The sequence below is a fragment of the Rhinoderma darwinii genome, chromosome 2 (assembly GCF_050947455.1).
Source record: "Rhinoderma darwinii isolate aRhiDar2 chromosome 2, aRhiDar2.hap1, whole genome shotgun sequence".
Lineage (NCBI taxonomy): Eukaryota > Metazoa > Chordata > Amphibia > Anura > Rhinodermatidae > Rhinoderma > Rhinoderma darwinii.
This window is the reverse complement of record NC_134688.1, coordinates 41113914-41129346: the sequence shown is the minus strand read 5'-3', so window position 1 is coordinate 41129346 and position 15433 is coordinate 41113914. Positions and strand designations below refer to the sequence as shown.

Here is a 15433-nt window from a genome sequence, read left to right as displayed (position 1 = left end):
AGTCTAGGTGTAGTCCGGGCCTTATGCATTGTATCAATGGGTAATTAGTTTGGGTAGAATTTTTCAGCAGTCCGGCTTCTTTCACCCGGTAATTATGATATCACCTGACAAAAATAATGTTAATTAAAAGATGAGAAAGAACTCCTAGCGATCTATGGAACATTTCAATTGTATGGTCAGTGGCAATAAGAGAGCATAAATATAAGGTAGTCACAGATAGGGGTCATAACAGCCCACGTACATAATATGAGGGTAATGATATGTCTGCTTGTAAAAAGAGATTACAAGAAAATTAAACCTCTATTAACACATAAATGAGTCACCGTTTGGGATGTGAATGTCACCTCCTAGTGTTATATTGTTTGCCAAAGTCATTTTTGGTACCAGGCACCTGTTCAAAACTGCTGCGTGAAATAGGCTGCACGTTGTATTCATTATTTGAGATCTAAGTAATAAGACTTGTTCCAGCCTACGCAGTGAATAGCTATTTTGGATTATTGTGCCGACATTTTTACTCCATAATGAAGTTTTAGAAAACCTGTGGCGCAGCAGATGTTGCAGAACAACCCAGCATGCTCTGCCAGGCAGGATAGTATGGCCAACAGCTCGAAGACCGCAGGGACCAGCTCCATTTTGACTTATAACATTCTGTAAAGTACTGTGACTAATGATTTAACTCCTTAGGGACCGGGGTATTTTCAGCCCCAGCCCGTTTTTTTTAATATATACAGATGTGCACGTCCACTTTAATTGCATCAAAAAAAGCCATGTCATCAATAAAATCGAATACTTTATTTGTGACTCCCATAAGAAATGGACCCTAGTGACAGGCTGTAAATGCGGTTGGACCTTTGGGGCATATTTTTGTGTCAGACGGTGGGCCCACGAGGATCCTCTGTTACTCTGGTGGGCGAGTCCAATCCTGACTATCCCTCTTATTTTCTTTGGTATTTAAAGTGCCAATCCAGTTATACTCTCCAGCCCAAACTAACATCGGGCGTGGAGAGACGCTTCTGCACGCTGCGCGGTACTGTTGCCGTGGCAACTGTATGATGCCCACAGACTATTGTGTACGGCTTCAATTAATTCGAATTAAACTCATGCACGATATTCTCCCGGAGTCGTACAGTTGCCGAAGCAACAACGTGCAGGAACTTCTCTCCATTCCCAACGTTAGTTTGGGTGGGAGAGTATAACTGGACTGACACATTAAAAACTGCTGTGGGCAGTACATATTGTACCATTGTGTGCCTCCGATTTTATATGGAGATACGCAGCTTTTTTTTCTTGCGGATCTATGAGAAAACAAAGTGTGGTGTACGCCATACATGGCAATGCCCTGTGTATGGACCCTAATGCCTCATGCACATGACAGTGTGCGCCGGTCGGGTCCCGTCAATGATCCGTGAAAAGACAGGACATGTCCTATCTTTCCACGGATCGAAGAATCGGGTCAGTTTTCACGGACGCGATTTACCCACTAAAGTGAATGGGTCCGTGAAAACTATCGAGCGCCACTCGGATGCCGTTAAAAACGGCCCAAGTGGCACATCGGTCATGTGCAACTGGCATAACAATAAAAATATAATTCGGTTGTATCACCCATATTATTACTACAGGGCTGATGGTGTTAATATTACAAAGGCCCCCAAGAAAAAGAATATATTTTTCAAATAATTCAGAAAGTCTTAGGCCTCATGCACACGACCGTAGCAAATCGCGGGACATGCACATGGCCGCCGCCATTTTTTTCAATGAGCCCGGACCGCTGAACAGGGCCGTAATAAGACATGCCCGTTCTTTCTGCGGTGCGGGCTCCCGGGCCGTGCAAGGACCGCAAAAACTACGGTCGTGTGCATGGCCCCATAGAAAAGAATGGGGCCGCAATTCTCCCGTGGATTTTCGGGGGAATTGCGGCCGCAAAAACACGTTCGTGTGCATGGGGCCTTATATTTCAGCACTTGTTTTCAGCACAGGACTAAGGTCTCAGTAGACCTAACCTGTTGTGTCAATAAGTTGAACTGGTTGACTGTGCTGAATAGCGGCATCTCCCTGATTCTGTGCTGTTTTTCCCGGACCCCCCCCCCCTTTCAAGAGATATGGCATACTGTTGTGTTGGCTCCCTATATGCTAATTTGCTGTAGTTAGCCAACAGGGCGGAGCTAGCTTTACTGCCTCTGATGTTGACTAATCAGTGCGAGGCAGCTTGAGGGTAGTTCACGCCCTGTTGGCTGAGCACTGCAAATTAGCATAGAGGGAGCCAACACGACAGTCGGCCATATCTCTGGAACTGGGGGGGGGGGGGGGTTGAGGAAAGAAAGAAAAACAGCGTTGGAATCAGGGAGACAGCGCTATTCATGTCAGTAAACCATTTCAGCGTATATGACCTAGTTAACACAGTATTTTGGGCTTTCTTTCTTTAAGTCCTCTACCCTTGTAAGAAACTTTTATATATTTTTTTATGACTGTTTAATAATTTGGGATATATAATAATCTGGCTTCTATTGTGTCAAGTTGCTTCCGGATTAATGGAATCTTACTTTATATATCAATTTTTATTTATTTTTTGAGTTGGCATCTTTCACGTAATTGCAGTGGGAATGTGACTCAGACATGTCGCAAGGGTCCCAATGTATTTTATTCAGAACTGATACAGATAAGACCATCTTAGGCTTCGTTCACATCTACACTAAGGTATTCCGTTCTTCTGTTCCATCAGAGGAACGAAAGGAGTAGAAAAAACTGAACACGGGAGACATTGCATCACGGACATTTCCCGTACCCAATGGCCATTCTAAGCTGAATGTGCCTGCTCTCGCCAGATCGCAGAAGTTACACAGCTTGAGGCCTCGCAAGTACCAACAGAACCCATTGACTTTGGGTTCCATCGTGTTTCTGCCAGGGTGTCCATCCTTTTTCACCGGATCTGCGACGGAGGATCCTGACAGAGCTTCCAATACAGATGTGAACACAACCCTACAAATATCTATGAGTATTTGTTCCCTCGCCAATGTTACGCCAAATAACAGTTTAAGTCCCCCTGCACACATTGCATATTTGCTGCAGAATTTCCATCCGGATTTTCAGTGCAGAAATTCTACAGTAGAAGCAAAGTGTATGAGATAAGAACAAATCATCTACGCGCTGCAAAAAAAAAAAACAGCAGAAGAGACGCGCGGAAAATGACCTGCGGTGGGGATACTGAATCTGCAACATGTCAATTTATGTTGCGAAAATCCTGTGGAATTTCCACACAGTAAATCTGGATGTAAATTCTGCAGCGAATACGCAAGTGCGCGGGGGGCCTTAAACTGTTATTAAAGGAATAGCCCTTTAAATCGTCTGCCGCAATAGAGGCTCTAGTATCCATGTCTGCCGCACTATTTGAATTCTATTTTGCTCATTGCTGTAGACTTGTATTTTCCGCATCTTGCTTGGATGTATGGGACTCTGGTGGTTTGGATAAGTTTCATTTTTTTTTTCTCGCTCCCTCGTGCACGCAGCTATCTCAGACTCTCACCTCTGGAATCTGCAAAAGAATCTCCATGGCAACATAGCGTTCACGTCCTCTTCATCAGGTTCATCATACCGACAGGCACGACGCTAAGAGGATTGTGCTGCTTGCATATTAACTTCATCTAACAAATACCGGATCATCTCGGAGAAGCGTTCCCTTATTACATCTGGGCTTATTCTAATCAATGTACTTGTCTGTGTACACATCAGTATTACGTCGTCTGGGGTCATCTTTATTGAATTGTTATGGTAAACGCTCTGCCATGTTGTTTTTGATGCTCATTATTCCATCTGATTTTTATTATGGCAACCGTACGACACGAAAAATACCAGACAATGTATAGATGATAGAAATATACACAATTCATTGTAAGGCTATGTGCACACACAAACTCAAAAACGTCTGAAAATACGGAGCTGGTTTCAAGGGAAAATAGCTCCTGATTTTTAGAAGTTTTTTAAGCCACTCACGATTTTCGCTGCGTTTTTTAAGACCGTTTTCGGAGCTGTTTTTTTATAGAGTCTATGAAAAACGGCTCCAAAAACGGCTGAAGAAGTGACATGCACCTCTTTTTTGCGGCTGTTTTTTTACACGGCCGTTTTGAAAAACAGCCGCATAAAAAATGGCCCGTGGGAACAGATCGCCGTTTTTCCCATTGAAATCAATGGGCAGATGTTTGGAGGCGTTCTGCTTGTGATTTTTCAGCCATTTCTCGGGCGTTTACTGCCCGAAAAACGGCTGAAGATAAGCCGTGTGAACATACCCTAAATGTGCTGCTTTGTATGGAGATAGACGTCCCTGAGTAGTCTTGTGTGAAAATCTCTATTCACATGGGTGTCACGGGTTCCATTTTTTCTTTACTGGGGAGAATCTAAGAAGCACACTACACCGAAACCTGACATGACGCCAGTGTGAACAGAGCCTTAGGCCCCATTCACATCGTATTTGTGCTATCCACCAAGCGTATATGGTTTTTTTTTATAAAAACGCGGCCATTGAAAACTTATACAAACGTGTACCATTTTCTATTTACGTCTGTATTTTTTATAGCGTGTATGTTTAGCGTATACTCATAAGTCGGTATACGTTTCTCTGTTTTTTTTACCTAAAAAACATCATTTTTTTTTAAAAGCGAACAATGACAGAAAAAAAAACGGATTTACTGCATGTGAACGGATACAGATGTATAGCATTATGTTTGCATACGTCGTCCATTGAGATCAATGCTAAAAATAGCGTCACGTCGCGTATCTTTTTTTGAAGTACAAAATAGCGTAGCAGACTACGCTTTTCAGTACGTTCAAAAAACAGTATCCCAACGTAAACCATGATAAACATAAACCAAACGGATGTTATTTTGACCCATTATAGTCTATGTATACGCCGAGGTATACGTTTCAATACTTTTTAAGTGTTTAAAAACGTATTCGCTCGGCGGATAGCACAAACGCGATGTGAATGGGGCCTAATTCAGTCATTTCTCATGAGACTTACAAACGTGACCACCACGGATAACAGATATTAGGTTGAACGGGTTTTCTGATCCCTATAAAAATAGAAAATAAAATTGGAGGTGTTCCCAGATTGCCAGTAATGTTTCCTAAGTGACGCCCACGTGGCACTGGACGACACATTATTGTACTTCAAAGAGAATAGGTATCAGGGCGCCCAGTGACACGTGCTGTGGGTACAGCTCCGAATTTAAAAAGTAAGTATACTAGAATTCTTTTTTTACAATTTCAGACGGTTTAACCTGATCTTTAAAGGTTGGAAAAAGCTCTTTAAGGGTATGATCGCACAGGTCGCATACGCTGCAGAAAAGTACGGAGTAAATCCAATCTAGAAACCGCAGGGTATTCTGGCCGAAAGACCGCAAATTCTGGGGAAGATTTTTATCCGGAATCGCCGTTGCGGAAGGCAGAAATAAACAAACGAATACTTCCATCATTGGCGTTGCCATAGCTACAGTACGTGATTGGCTGCAGCAGTCACATGGGATAAAACATCATCCCAGGAAGACAGCAGCACGGAGAACAGCCTGGGGAAGACCCGACTAGAGGTGAAGCTCTGTTGGATCTGGTCATTTCTAATAATGCAGATCTTGTTGGGAATGTCAATGTTCGTGAAAACCTCGGTAACAGTGATCATAATATAGTTACATTTTACCTATACTGTAAAAAACAAACGCAGGCTGGGAGGGCAAAAACATTTAATTTTAAGAAAGCCAATTTCCCCAGGATGAGGGCGGCAATTCAGGACATAGACTGGGAAGAACTAATGTCCAATAATGGAACAAATGATAAATGGGAGATTTTCAAATCTACCTTGGGTAATTATAGTGCAAAATTTATTCCTACAGGTAACAAGTATAAACGACTCAAATTAAACCCCACATGGCTTACACATTCTGTGAAAGGGGCAATACATGACAAAAAAAGGGCATTTAAAAAATACAAATCTGGGGGTACAGCTGCAGCCTTTGTAAAATATAAAGAGCTTAATAAAATCTGTAAAAATGTAATAAAATCAGCAAAAATACAAAATGAAAGGCAGGTGGCCAAGGATAGTAAAACAAATCCTAAAAAATTCTTCAAGCATATAAATGCAAAAAAGCCAAGGTCTGAACATGTAGGACCCCTAGATAATGGTAATGGGGAGTTGGTCACAGGGGATCAAGAGAAGGCAGAGTTACTAAATGGGTTCTTCCGCTCTGTATATACAACAGAAGAAGGAGCAGCTGATGTAGCCGGTGCCAGTGCTGTTAATATATCAGTTGATATACTGAATTGGATGAATGTAGATATGGTCCAAGCTAAATTAAATAAAATAAATGTACACAAGGCCCCGGGACCAGATGGGTTACACCCTAGAGTTCTTAAAGAGCTTAGTTCAGTTATTTCTGTCCCCCTCTTCATAATATTTAGAGAGTCTCTCATGAGTGGTATAGTGCCAAGGGACTGGCGCAGGGCAAATGTGGTGCCTATTTTCAAAAAGGGCACTAGGTCTTCGCCGGGTAATTATAGACCAGTAAGCTTAACATCAATTGTGGGGGAAATGTTTGAGGGGCTATTGAGGGACTATATACAGAATTATGTGACAATAAATAGTATTATAAGTGACAGCCAGCATGGTTTTACAAAGGACAGAAGCTGTCAAACCAACCTGATTTGTTTTTATGAAGAGGTAAGCAGAAGCCTAGACAGAGGGGCCACTGTGGATATAGTGTTTTTGGACTTTGCAAAGGCATTTGACACTGTCCCTCATAGACATCTAATGGGTAAATTAAGGACTATAGGTTTAGAAAGTATAGTTTGTAATTGGATTGAGAATTGGCTCAAGGACCGTATCCAGAGAGTTGTGGTCAATGATTCCTTCTCTGAATGGTCACCGGTAATAAGTGGTGTACCCCAGGGTTCAGTGCTGGGACCACTATTATTCAACTTATTTATTCATGATATAGAGGATGGGATTATTTCTATTTTTGCAGATGACACCAAGCTATGCAATATAGTTCAGACTATGGAAGATGTTTGTGAATTGCAGGCAGATTTAAACAAAATAAGTGTTTGGGCGTCCACTTGGCAAATGAAGTTTAATGTAGATAAATGTAAAGTTATGCATCTGGGTACGAAAAACCTGCAAGCATCATATGTCCTAGGGGGAGCTACACTGGGGGAGTCAATTGTTGAGAAGGATCTGGGTGTACTTGTAAATCATAAACTAAGTTTCAGCATGCAGTGTCAATCAGCTGCTTCAAAGGCCAGCAAAATATTGTCGTGTATCAAAAGAGGCATGGACTCGCGGGACAGGGATGTAATATTACCACTTTACAAAGCATTAGTGAGGCCTCATCTAGAATATGCAGTCCAGTTCTGGGCTCCAGTTCATAGAAAGGATGCCCTGGAGTTGGAAAAAATACAAAGAAGAGCAACGAAGCTAATAAGGGGCATGGAGAATCTAAGTTATGAGGAAAGATTAAAAGAACTAAACCTATTTAGCCTTGAGAAAAGACGACTAAGGGGGGACATGATTAACTTATATAAATATATGAATGGCGCATACAAAAAATATGGTGAAATCCTGTTCCATGTAAAACCCCCTCAAAAAACAAGGGGGCACTCCCTCCGTCTGGAGAAAAAAAGGTTCAACCTGCAGAGGCGACAAGCCTTCTTTACTGTGAGAACTGTGAATCTATGGAATAGCCTACCACAGGAGCCGTCACAGCAGGGACAGTAGATGGCTTTAAAAAAGGCTTAGATAATTTCCTAGAACAAAAAAATATTAACTGCTATGTGTAGACATATTTTACTTCCCCTTTCCTATCCCACTTCCCCATCCCTTGGTTGAACTTGATGGACATGTGTCTTTTTTCAACCGTACAAACTATGTAACTATGTAACTATGTAACAAGCCGTCACTACGGTAATGCCAGGGAAGTATGGACTTTTTTTTAAATGAAATTTTTTTAAATGAAATTTGCAATTTTTACAACGGATTTGCACAAAAACGCAACATTAGCTATTTCTTGCGGTTTTTACCTCCACAATTAACTCAATGAGGAAAAACCACAACAAAAGTGCAACGATTCTGCAGCATAAATTGACATGCCGCGGATTACAATTCTGCACCGCAGGACAATTTATGCACATTTTCTCAGCAGATTTTTTTCTGCAGCGTGTGGATGAGATTTGTTTGTGAATTTAGCCTTGGTTAAAGATTTTTTGGTTTAGGTTTTTAATTTTTATATATGAGAGCGCGACTCTTGTCCATGCACTGCCTCTGGTATTACAATTCAGCCCCATTCATTTAAACAGGACTGATCTGCAATGACAAAATCAGCCTATGGACCAGAGTGGCGCTGTTTTTAAGGGGAAAAAAAATTTGGCTTTTATTTTAATTTCATATAGCCCATTTAAAGGAACCAAATGCCCTAATCTAGGAAATCGAAAAAACATTGTCTTCAAAGGAAACCTTTCATGTTTAAAATAGAGTCCAATCATATTATAGAGCAGGGGAAGAGAAGCAGAATGATATGAATATATATATATATATATATATATATATATATATATATATATATATATATATATAGACAGTAGTCTCTGGATTCACACTCATACAGACCAGGCTGTCAATCAATGAGTAGGACCGCCCACTGGACTCCTAAGCCCGGAGTGAACAGAGGTATAAATATATAAACAACAAGTTATACTTAATCTTCTGCTACAAAACAAAATATCAATCTTCTCGCCTACTCTCGCTCTAATAGGCTGCCTGCAGATTGCACTGGATTTTCAACGTGACAGGTTTCCTTTAAAGAAAATGGAATTTACATGTCAAGAAATAAGGGATTATGTCTCATTTTAAGACAGTAGGTGGAGCTATGCAAATTACTCCTTTATGTGCCAGTGGACAACCTTGCATCCAGAACCGCTGGTATAGAGCACAGGTGTATCCTTTATAATTATTCCAACCTGGCTTGTTAGCCATTATAATTAACCACTAAGGCCATATAAAAGTACACAGCGTATCCGCCCTGAAACCCACAGGGAATTCCAGCTGAAAAACCGCACCAAATTGTTGTTCAGTTTTTTGGGCGGAATGTCCGCTACAGAAAACAGCGGTTAAAAAAAAATCCAATACTTACCCCGGTCTACATAGTCATGGCAACGGGTCCCTCTGTTGACTGTGCAGCCCGGCCTCCTGAGATACCGTTGGCTGCAACAGTCACATGGAATAAAACGTCATCCCCGGATGCCGGCGTGGATGGAGAAGTATAGAATGGCAGATTTTCCGCCGCAAAAATCGCAACATCTCCTATTTGTTGTGGGTTTTACCTCCCCATTGAAATCAATGGGGAAAACACGCAACTGAAAAGCAGCAATTCCAAAGCATAAATGGAAATGCTGCAGATTAAAACCGTACCACAGGTCATTGTATGAACTTTTTTTCGCCTTATTTTTTACGCAGCGTGTGGATGAGATTTGTTCAAATCTCATCCACTCTGCTGCTACTGTATTACGCTGTAGATTTTCCGCAATGAAAATCCGCAGTGTGTACGTTAATTGTGGACCTAACATTGATCACATATATTATCATATATTGCCGTTTTCACACAGTGCCAGATGGAAAGTGTCGCAGTGTTTTCCCAAGCATTGCAGCTCCAGCTCCCAGAGGTCGGACCGTCAACGATCAGACATTGATGGCATATCATAATAATGTAGAACTATACTTTTAGCTGTGTTTTGTTTGATTTTAGAATGCTCTACTTTTCTAACAAACTCACTGTTGAAATTCTGTGCCCCAGAATGATGTTTATGCAAGTAGGGCACAGTTTTTATTTACAGGTCTCTCCTTAATGAATATCCAGTATAATGCACACAAGGACGTATTTAGGCTTCGTTCACATCTGCGTCAGGACTTCCGTTAGAAGAACCCATGAACGGAACACTGACTAAAAAAATGGAAACCATAGGTTTACGTTTGCATCACCATTGATTTCAATGGTGACGGATCTGGTGCAAATGGTTTCCGTTTCTCACCATTGTTTACGGGTTTTGACGGAATGAAAAGCGCAGTCGACTATGGTATTGATTCCATCAAAACGACGTAACCCTTAAATAACAGTGACAAATGGAAACCATTTGCACCGGATCCGTCATCATTGAAATCAACAGTGATGCAAACCTGTGGTTTCCATTTTTTCAGTCAGGGTTCCATTCATGTGTTCCCCTGACGGAAAAGCACAGACGGAACCCATTCTCGGAGCCATGATGCAGATGTGAACGAAGCCTTAAATGCACAGATGTGGAATATCCATGTGGACTCCTAGGTATGTGTCCCATGTCAATGCACAACCATATGGAAGCAACCCCACCTCCTGCCGCTATAATACCCAAGATCAGTGCTTAGGACTGAAGTTTTTCTACATAGGATTGTGAATGTTCCACTTCTCTTTGTCTACACAGTCTTTCACTTTATAGAGCTGCTATTCCTGAGCAGTCATTAAGGATTAGAAGTTACAACCCTCATCGGCCATTTTGGAGGCTATGGAGAACTATATTTGGTCACCCGGTCACACACATGCAAAAGCATATACAGACACTCCCCTGCTCTATACTCGCCTTCTCACCCCATCTGTCAATTGTGGGTAAGTTACTCAAATAGTCATGCCCCTGTAGCTTCTGTGACGTTTGATGTTGTGATAGAGTTCCAGTAACAGAAACATCTAAGCAGTATCAAAGAAGTTGTACTCGCTAAATAAGCCTTTTTATTCTGGAAATGTGGTGGTCCGAGATCACAGACTCCACTAAAATTATAATTTACCTAAATACATCTCAATCTTATCAAAGTTATCAGCTTCATAGCACTTTATGTAAACATACTATTTTCAATTCTGCCGAAGGCTTTTATGTCGATTTTTCTATTTCATGGACAGTCATCTTTTTTTATGTAGCTCAAATATGTTTTAGTAGAAATTGCTTTGTGCTTATTAGATGACTGTGGCGTTCCATTCATCCTGCTGTTCGCTTTACAGAATCACAGGCACTATAAATTTTAGGATCTCTCTTTGAAATATGAATATTTTTTTTACAGGGTTTTCCGGGACATTAATATTGGTGACATTTCTTAGGAGAGGCACAGATTTTTGGTATCCCGCATCCCCTCGATTAGCTGAATGAGGGGGTTGGGGCTCTCTTGTGAATGTCCGAGCACTGAGACCCCCACCAATCACTAAAACGAAGCGGCAGAAGCGCTCGTGTGAGCGCTCAGCCGCTTTGTGTCTGTTCGGCTTTTTCCGGAAAGCCGATGTATCGGAGTACGGACTCATAGACTTTCTATACATTTTTTGGGGGAAAAAGCCGAACAGACACAAAACGGCTGAGCGCTCACACGAGCACTTCTGCCACTTCATTCTAGCGATTGGTGGGGGTCTCAGTGCTCGGACCCCCACCAATCCAAACTTCTGACATGTCACTATGACATGTCAGAAGTTTGTCGAACGTTACATTACCCTTTAAGCACTTGTCTTTGATATAATATTGCATTATTTAAAAAAAAAAAAAAAAATAAAATTTGGATTACACAATTTCTTGATACAATTTTTATTTAGACTCCTTAAAGGGTTTCTTCAGTTTTATGTAAATAAAGCTTAAAGTGTCCCTCCAATATAAGGGTATGTTCACACGCCCTATTTACGGACGTAATTCCGGCGTTTTACGCCTGGAATTACGCCCGAAAATACGGCTCCAAAGCGTCGGCAAACATCTGCCCATTCATTTGAATGGGTTTTACTATGTTCTGTGCAGACAGCCTTTTTTTTTACGCGCCGCTGTCAAAAGGAGGCGCGTAAAAAAGACGCCCGCGTCAAAGAAGTGCATGTCACTAATTGGAGACGTTTTTCATTGACTCCATAGAAAAAAAGCTCCAATTATGTCCGTAATGACGCCGCGAAAAACGGCTGCACATGGAAAAACGTCTGAAATTCAGGAGCTGTTTTCACCTGAAAACAGATCCGTAATTTCAGGCGTATCGGACGCTGCCGTGGGAACATACCCTTTTCACTCGGCCGATCTGATCTGAGCCACAACTGCACGCAGACAATACAGTTGCCAAGGTAACCATACAACCCCCAGCAAGTATTAACAGGATCGGTGCACGAAACTCGCTAAGTGTACTACAGTTGCGAAAGCCAAGTGTGTAGTCGCAGGCTCTCCAGGCCCGATGCCAGATCGAGTAGGAGAGTAAAATTGTAATAGTTTTATAACAACTCATTTTTTAACTCTCTAGCATACTTTGTGGTTCAATATCTCACAATTTTCAAGATCTCCGCTTTCGGTCAATGAATGGAAACATTTAAAATCTGCCCAGCCCCAATATTTCTCACAGCTGAGAATTTGTTTTTATTGTATCCAGACTAGGCAATCTTCTGTGAGTGAAGTAACACAAACCTCCCTGTCCTGATAGTTTGTTAACATCAGTAACACAGTGTGTCAGCCTGGAGTCTAAGTTGCATTACCAAGACTGGAGACAATTGTAGCAGACTCTCAGCTATGAACAGAATTAGGTCTGTACAGATTCTTAGCCTCCAGTCACTAACAGCAAATAGAAATCTTGAAAATGGTCCTCACCATTTTTAAGATCTATGTTTGCTGATAGTGAATAGAGGCTGGGCTAACGCTGTGGGAACTTCATTCTAAGGTTTGGTGGGGAGATCCCCATTATTCAATAAGTGATGATATATCCTGGCCATATGCCATCACTTCCTATGGGAAAATCTATGGCCCTGTTCACATGGCAGAATTTTAACGCTAAATTCCGACGCATTATCTGCAGCGGAATTACCCTCGTAAAAAGCCTTCTATTATTTTAAAAACAAAAGTTACATGTCACTTCTTGACGTGGTTTCTGTGGCGTATTCCGCCACAAAGATGGAGACGGGCAGTTACACGCACATTATTTGCATTCCATGCTTAAAGTTCCCAATGTACACACTTGACGTGTCGAAAGGTGTCCACAAGCCCGAAGGAGACCAAAAGACTGTGCTCCCGGCCCCTGATCGGCTAATATACGTCATGTAGCGTCGTAGTAGACTTTTATTCCATCCAACGGGATCCTGCAAATAAACGTATACCGCCCAGAAAACATGTACGTTTATGTGTGATGTATGCCAGTGTATGGCATTCGTCCCAGGCATCCATTAAACGTATACATCATGGGCTTTTCAATAGCTTTTTATGATGCATACGTTAAACGGACGCCATAATAGCCCATGGCATGGACGCCTGTGACGAATGACAGTGACATCCATCACCCATAGGCTATTACGTCATGTGTTTAACATGTACATCATGGAAAGCTGATGGAGGTTCATGACGTATATGTTAAACTGATATCATTCTAGTTCACTGCTGTCATCCGTCACAGTCTACGTTTAGTTTATACGTCGGGAGCTTTTCCTGGCTTATACGCTAAACAAAGGCCAAAAAAACGTGATGCAAATAAGGCCTAACATTACTTGCCAACGGTCCCGATTTTGGCGGGAATATTCTGCGTACCAGATCACAAATGGGTGGGGTTATGCAAATCTGTATTAAAAGTGGGCGTTTCTATGGTTTTGGGAGTGTTCCTGGATGGAAAATTGGGGTTTAAATGATCGAATTTGGGTATTTTAATGTTGGCAAGTACACCTGCAAGCTTTTCATGTACTACGGTTATCTACATGGAGGAAAAAAAATCAAAAAGATACAAGTTCTTTTTGTGGAAGAACACGGGATAACGCGTGCCATGCCGCAGCGACGATGTAGCTCTTAACACCCACAAAATGGCTGCCTCCACTCTGCGTAGGCAACAGGTACAACTTGAATAACCTCGTATTGTTAAAATAAACACACAGAGGCAATTACTCACTTCATGAAGTGCTTCATTGTTGACGCCTCAGCAATCCAAGCGTAGAATCCTCAGCAATTTTCCTGATAATCGACTCGTGCCGGCAGAATCTGAAAAGAATCAGCAGGGAAGAGAGTTAAGAAGACAGAAAATGGCTCATTCTCCGCGCCAGCTATTCTGTGAACATTAATTATTTGCCTTCATCCTTATTTACATAAGTATTCATATTTTGATTTCCTCTCCCACTTTACATGCTATTTCATTTTCCCTATATTTAGCATTTACCTGAAACCATCACACTAACATATCAGGTCAAATATAAAGAGAATAATGTACGGATACAGCAGAGCTGAATTTGTCAGGAGGCACAATGTTGTGTGGTAGTGTGATGTGCTATCAGTGGTTTTGAACAGGACTGCATGTAAACCTAGTAGACCATCACAGGGAACAAAAGAAACAGATAAATGACTAACTCAGCTCTGCTACATCTGTATGCATTAAAAGGGTGACCTCGACATGACAAGCCCATTTCAGAAGTAAGTCGTGGTATACTTTTTTTCATGGTATACTTTCCTGACATATACCTCCAACATACTCTGCAAACACAGTGTGAACAGAGCCTACTGCATCTTATCTATATCTAACTTTTGAAATACCTAAAAATGGTCAAGTGCCCAACAGTGTTTGTTGCCTAGTGCCCCATTTTCTATAAAACCGGCCAAGACTGCATATAATTTACTTCACATCAATGTTTAAGACATAACGTATCAAGCACAAATAGACCGGAGGGATTTCGGAGAACTGATGGTTGGTCAATAGCGGGTTTCAATTATGGCTTACTGAAGTAAAAAAAAAACACAGACGACCGGCATTTAACCTAATGAGGTAAAATAGATGTCAATTATTTCCTCTGGGAACATGAATCTAATTTCCAAATGTTCTGCACACATAGTAGCACCATCCAAGGTGAAATTAACTGCAGTATCGTAAGAATCGTATCCATTTAACTGGTAATAGTGTAATATTCATAAATATAGTATGATATAATATGACTCCATTTTACATATATAGTTGTTAAAACCTCTATTCAGTTGTATCAGTTTCAGAGAAAGCTAGGTGCCATCTTCAAAGTCACCAGTTAAGCTCCCATAGTTGTTACCCAGCTTTTTTAGGTACCCAAGTCCTCTCCTCAGGCCCGTATCCTCTCCAATGGACCAGGTACTGGAGGGAGCCTTGGACCATCCTGCTGTCCACAATCTTGGCCACCTCGAATTCTACCCCCTCAGGGGTGAGAACAGGGACCGGAGGTTTCCTCGAGGGAGCCAAGGACGGGGAGCAGCGTTTAAGGAGGGAGGCATGAAACACGTTGTGTACTCGAAAAGACGGGGGCAACTCCAGTCGGAAGGAGACGGGGTTAAGGACTTCAATGACCTTGTACGGCCCTATAAACCGGGGAGCAAACTTCTTGGACGGGACTTTAAGGCGCACATTTTTTGAAGATAGCCACACCAGATCCCCGACCACAAA

The 15433-nt window shown here is 41.7% G+C and overlaps 1 protein-coding gene across 2 annotated transcripts in view; it reads right to left on the bottom strand.

The window, feature by feature from the left end:
- ELMOD1 (ELMO domain containing 1) overlaps window positions 1–15433 on the bottom strand; it is a 100629-nt gene that overhangs the window by 48793 nt on the left and 36403 nt on the right. For both annotated transcript variants that reach the window (XM_075851587.1, XM_075851588.1), the window contains exon 2: window positions 13928–14016. In XM_075851587.1, coding sequence (XP_075707702.1) covers window positions 13928–13944 — 17 coding nt within the window. In that variant the 5' untranslated portion in view covers window positions 13945–14016. The remainder of the gene's footprint in view (window positions 1–13927; window positions 14017–15433) is intronic.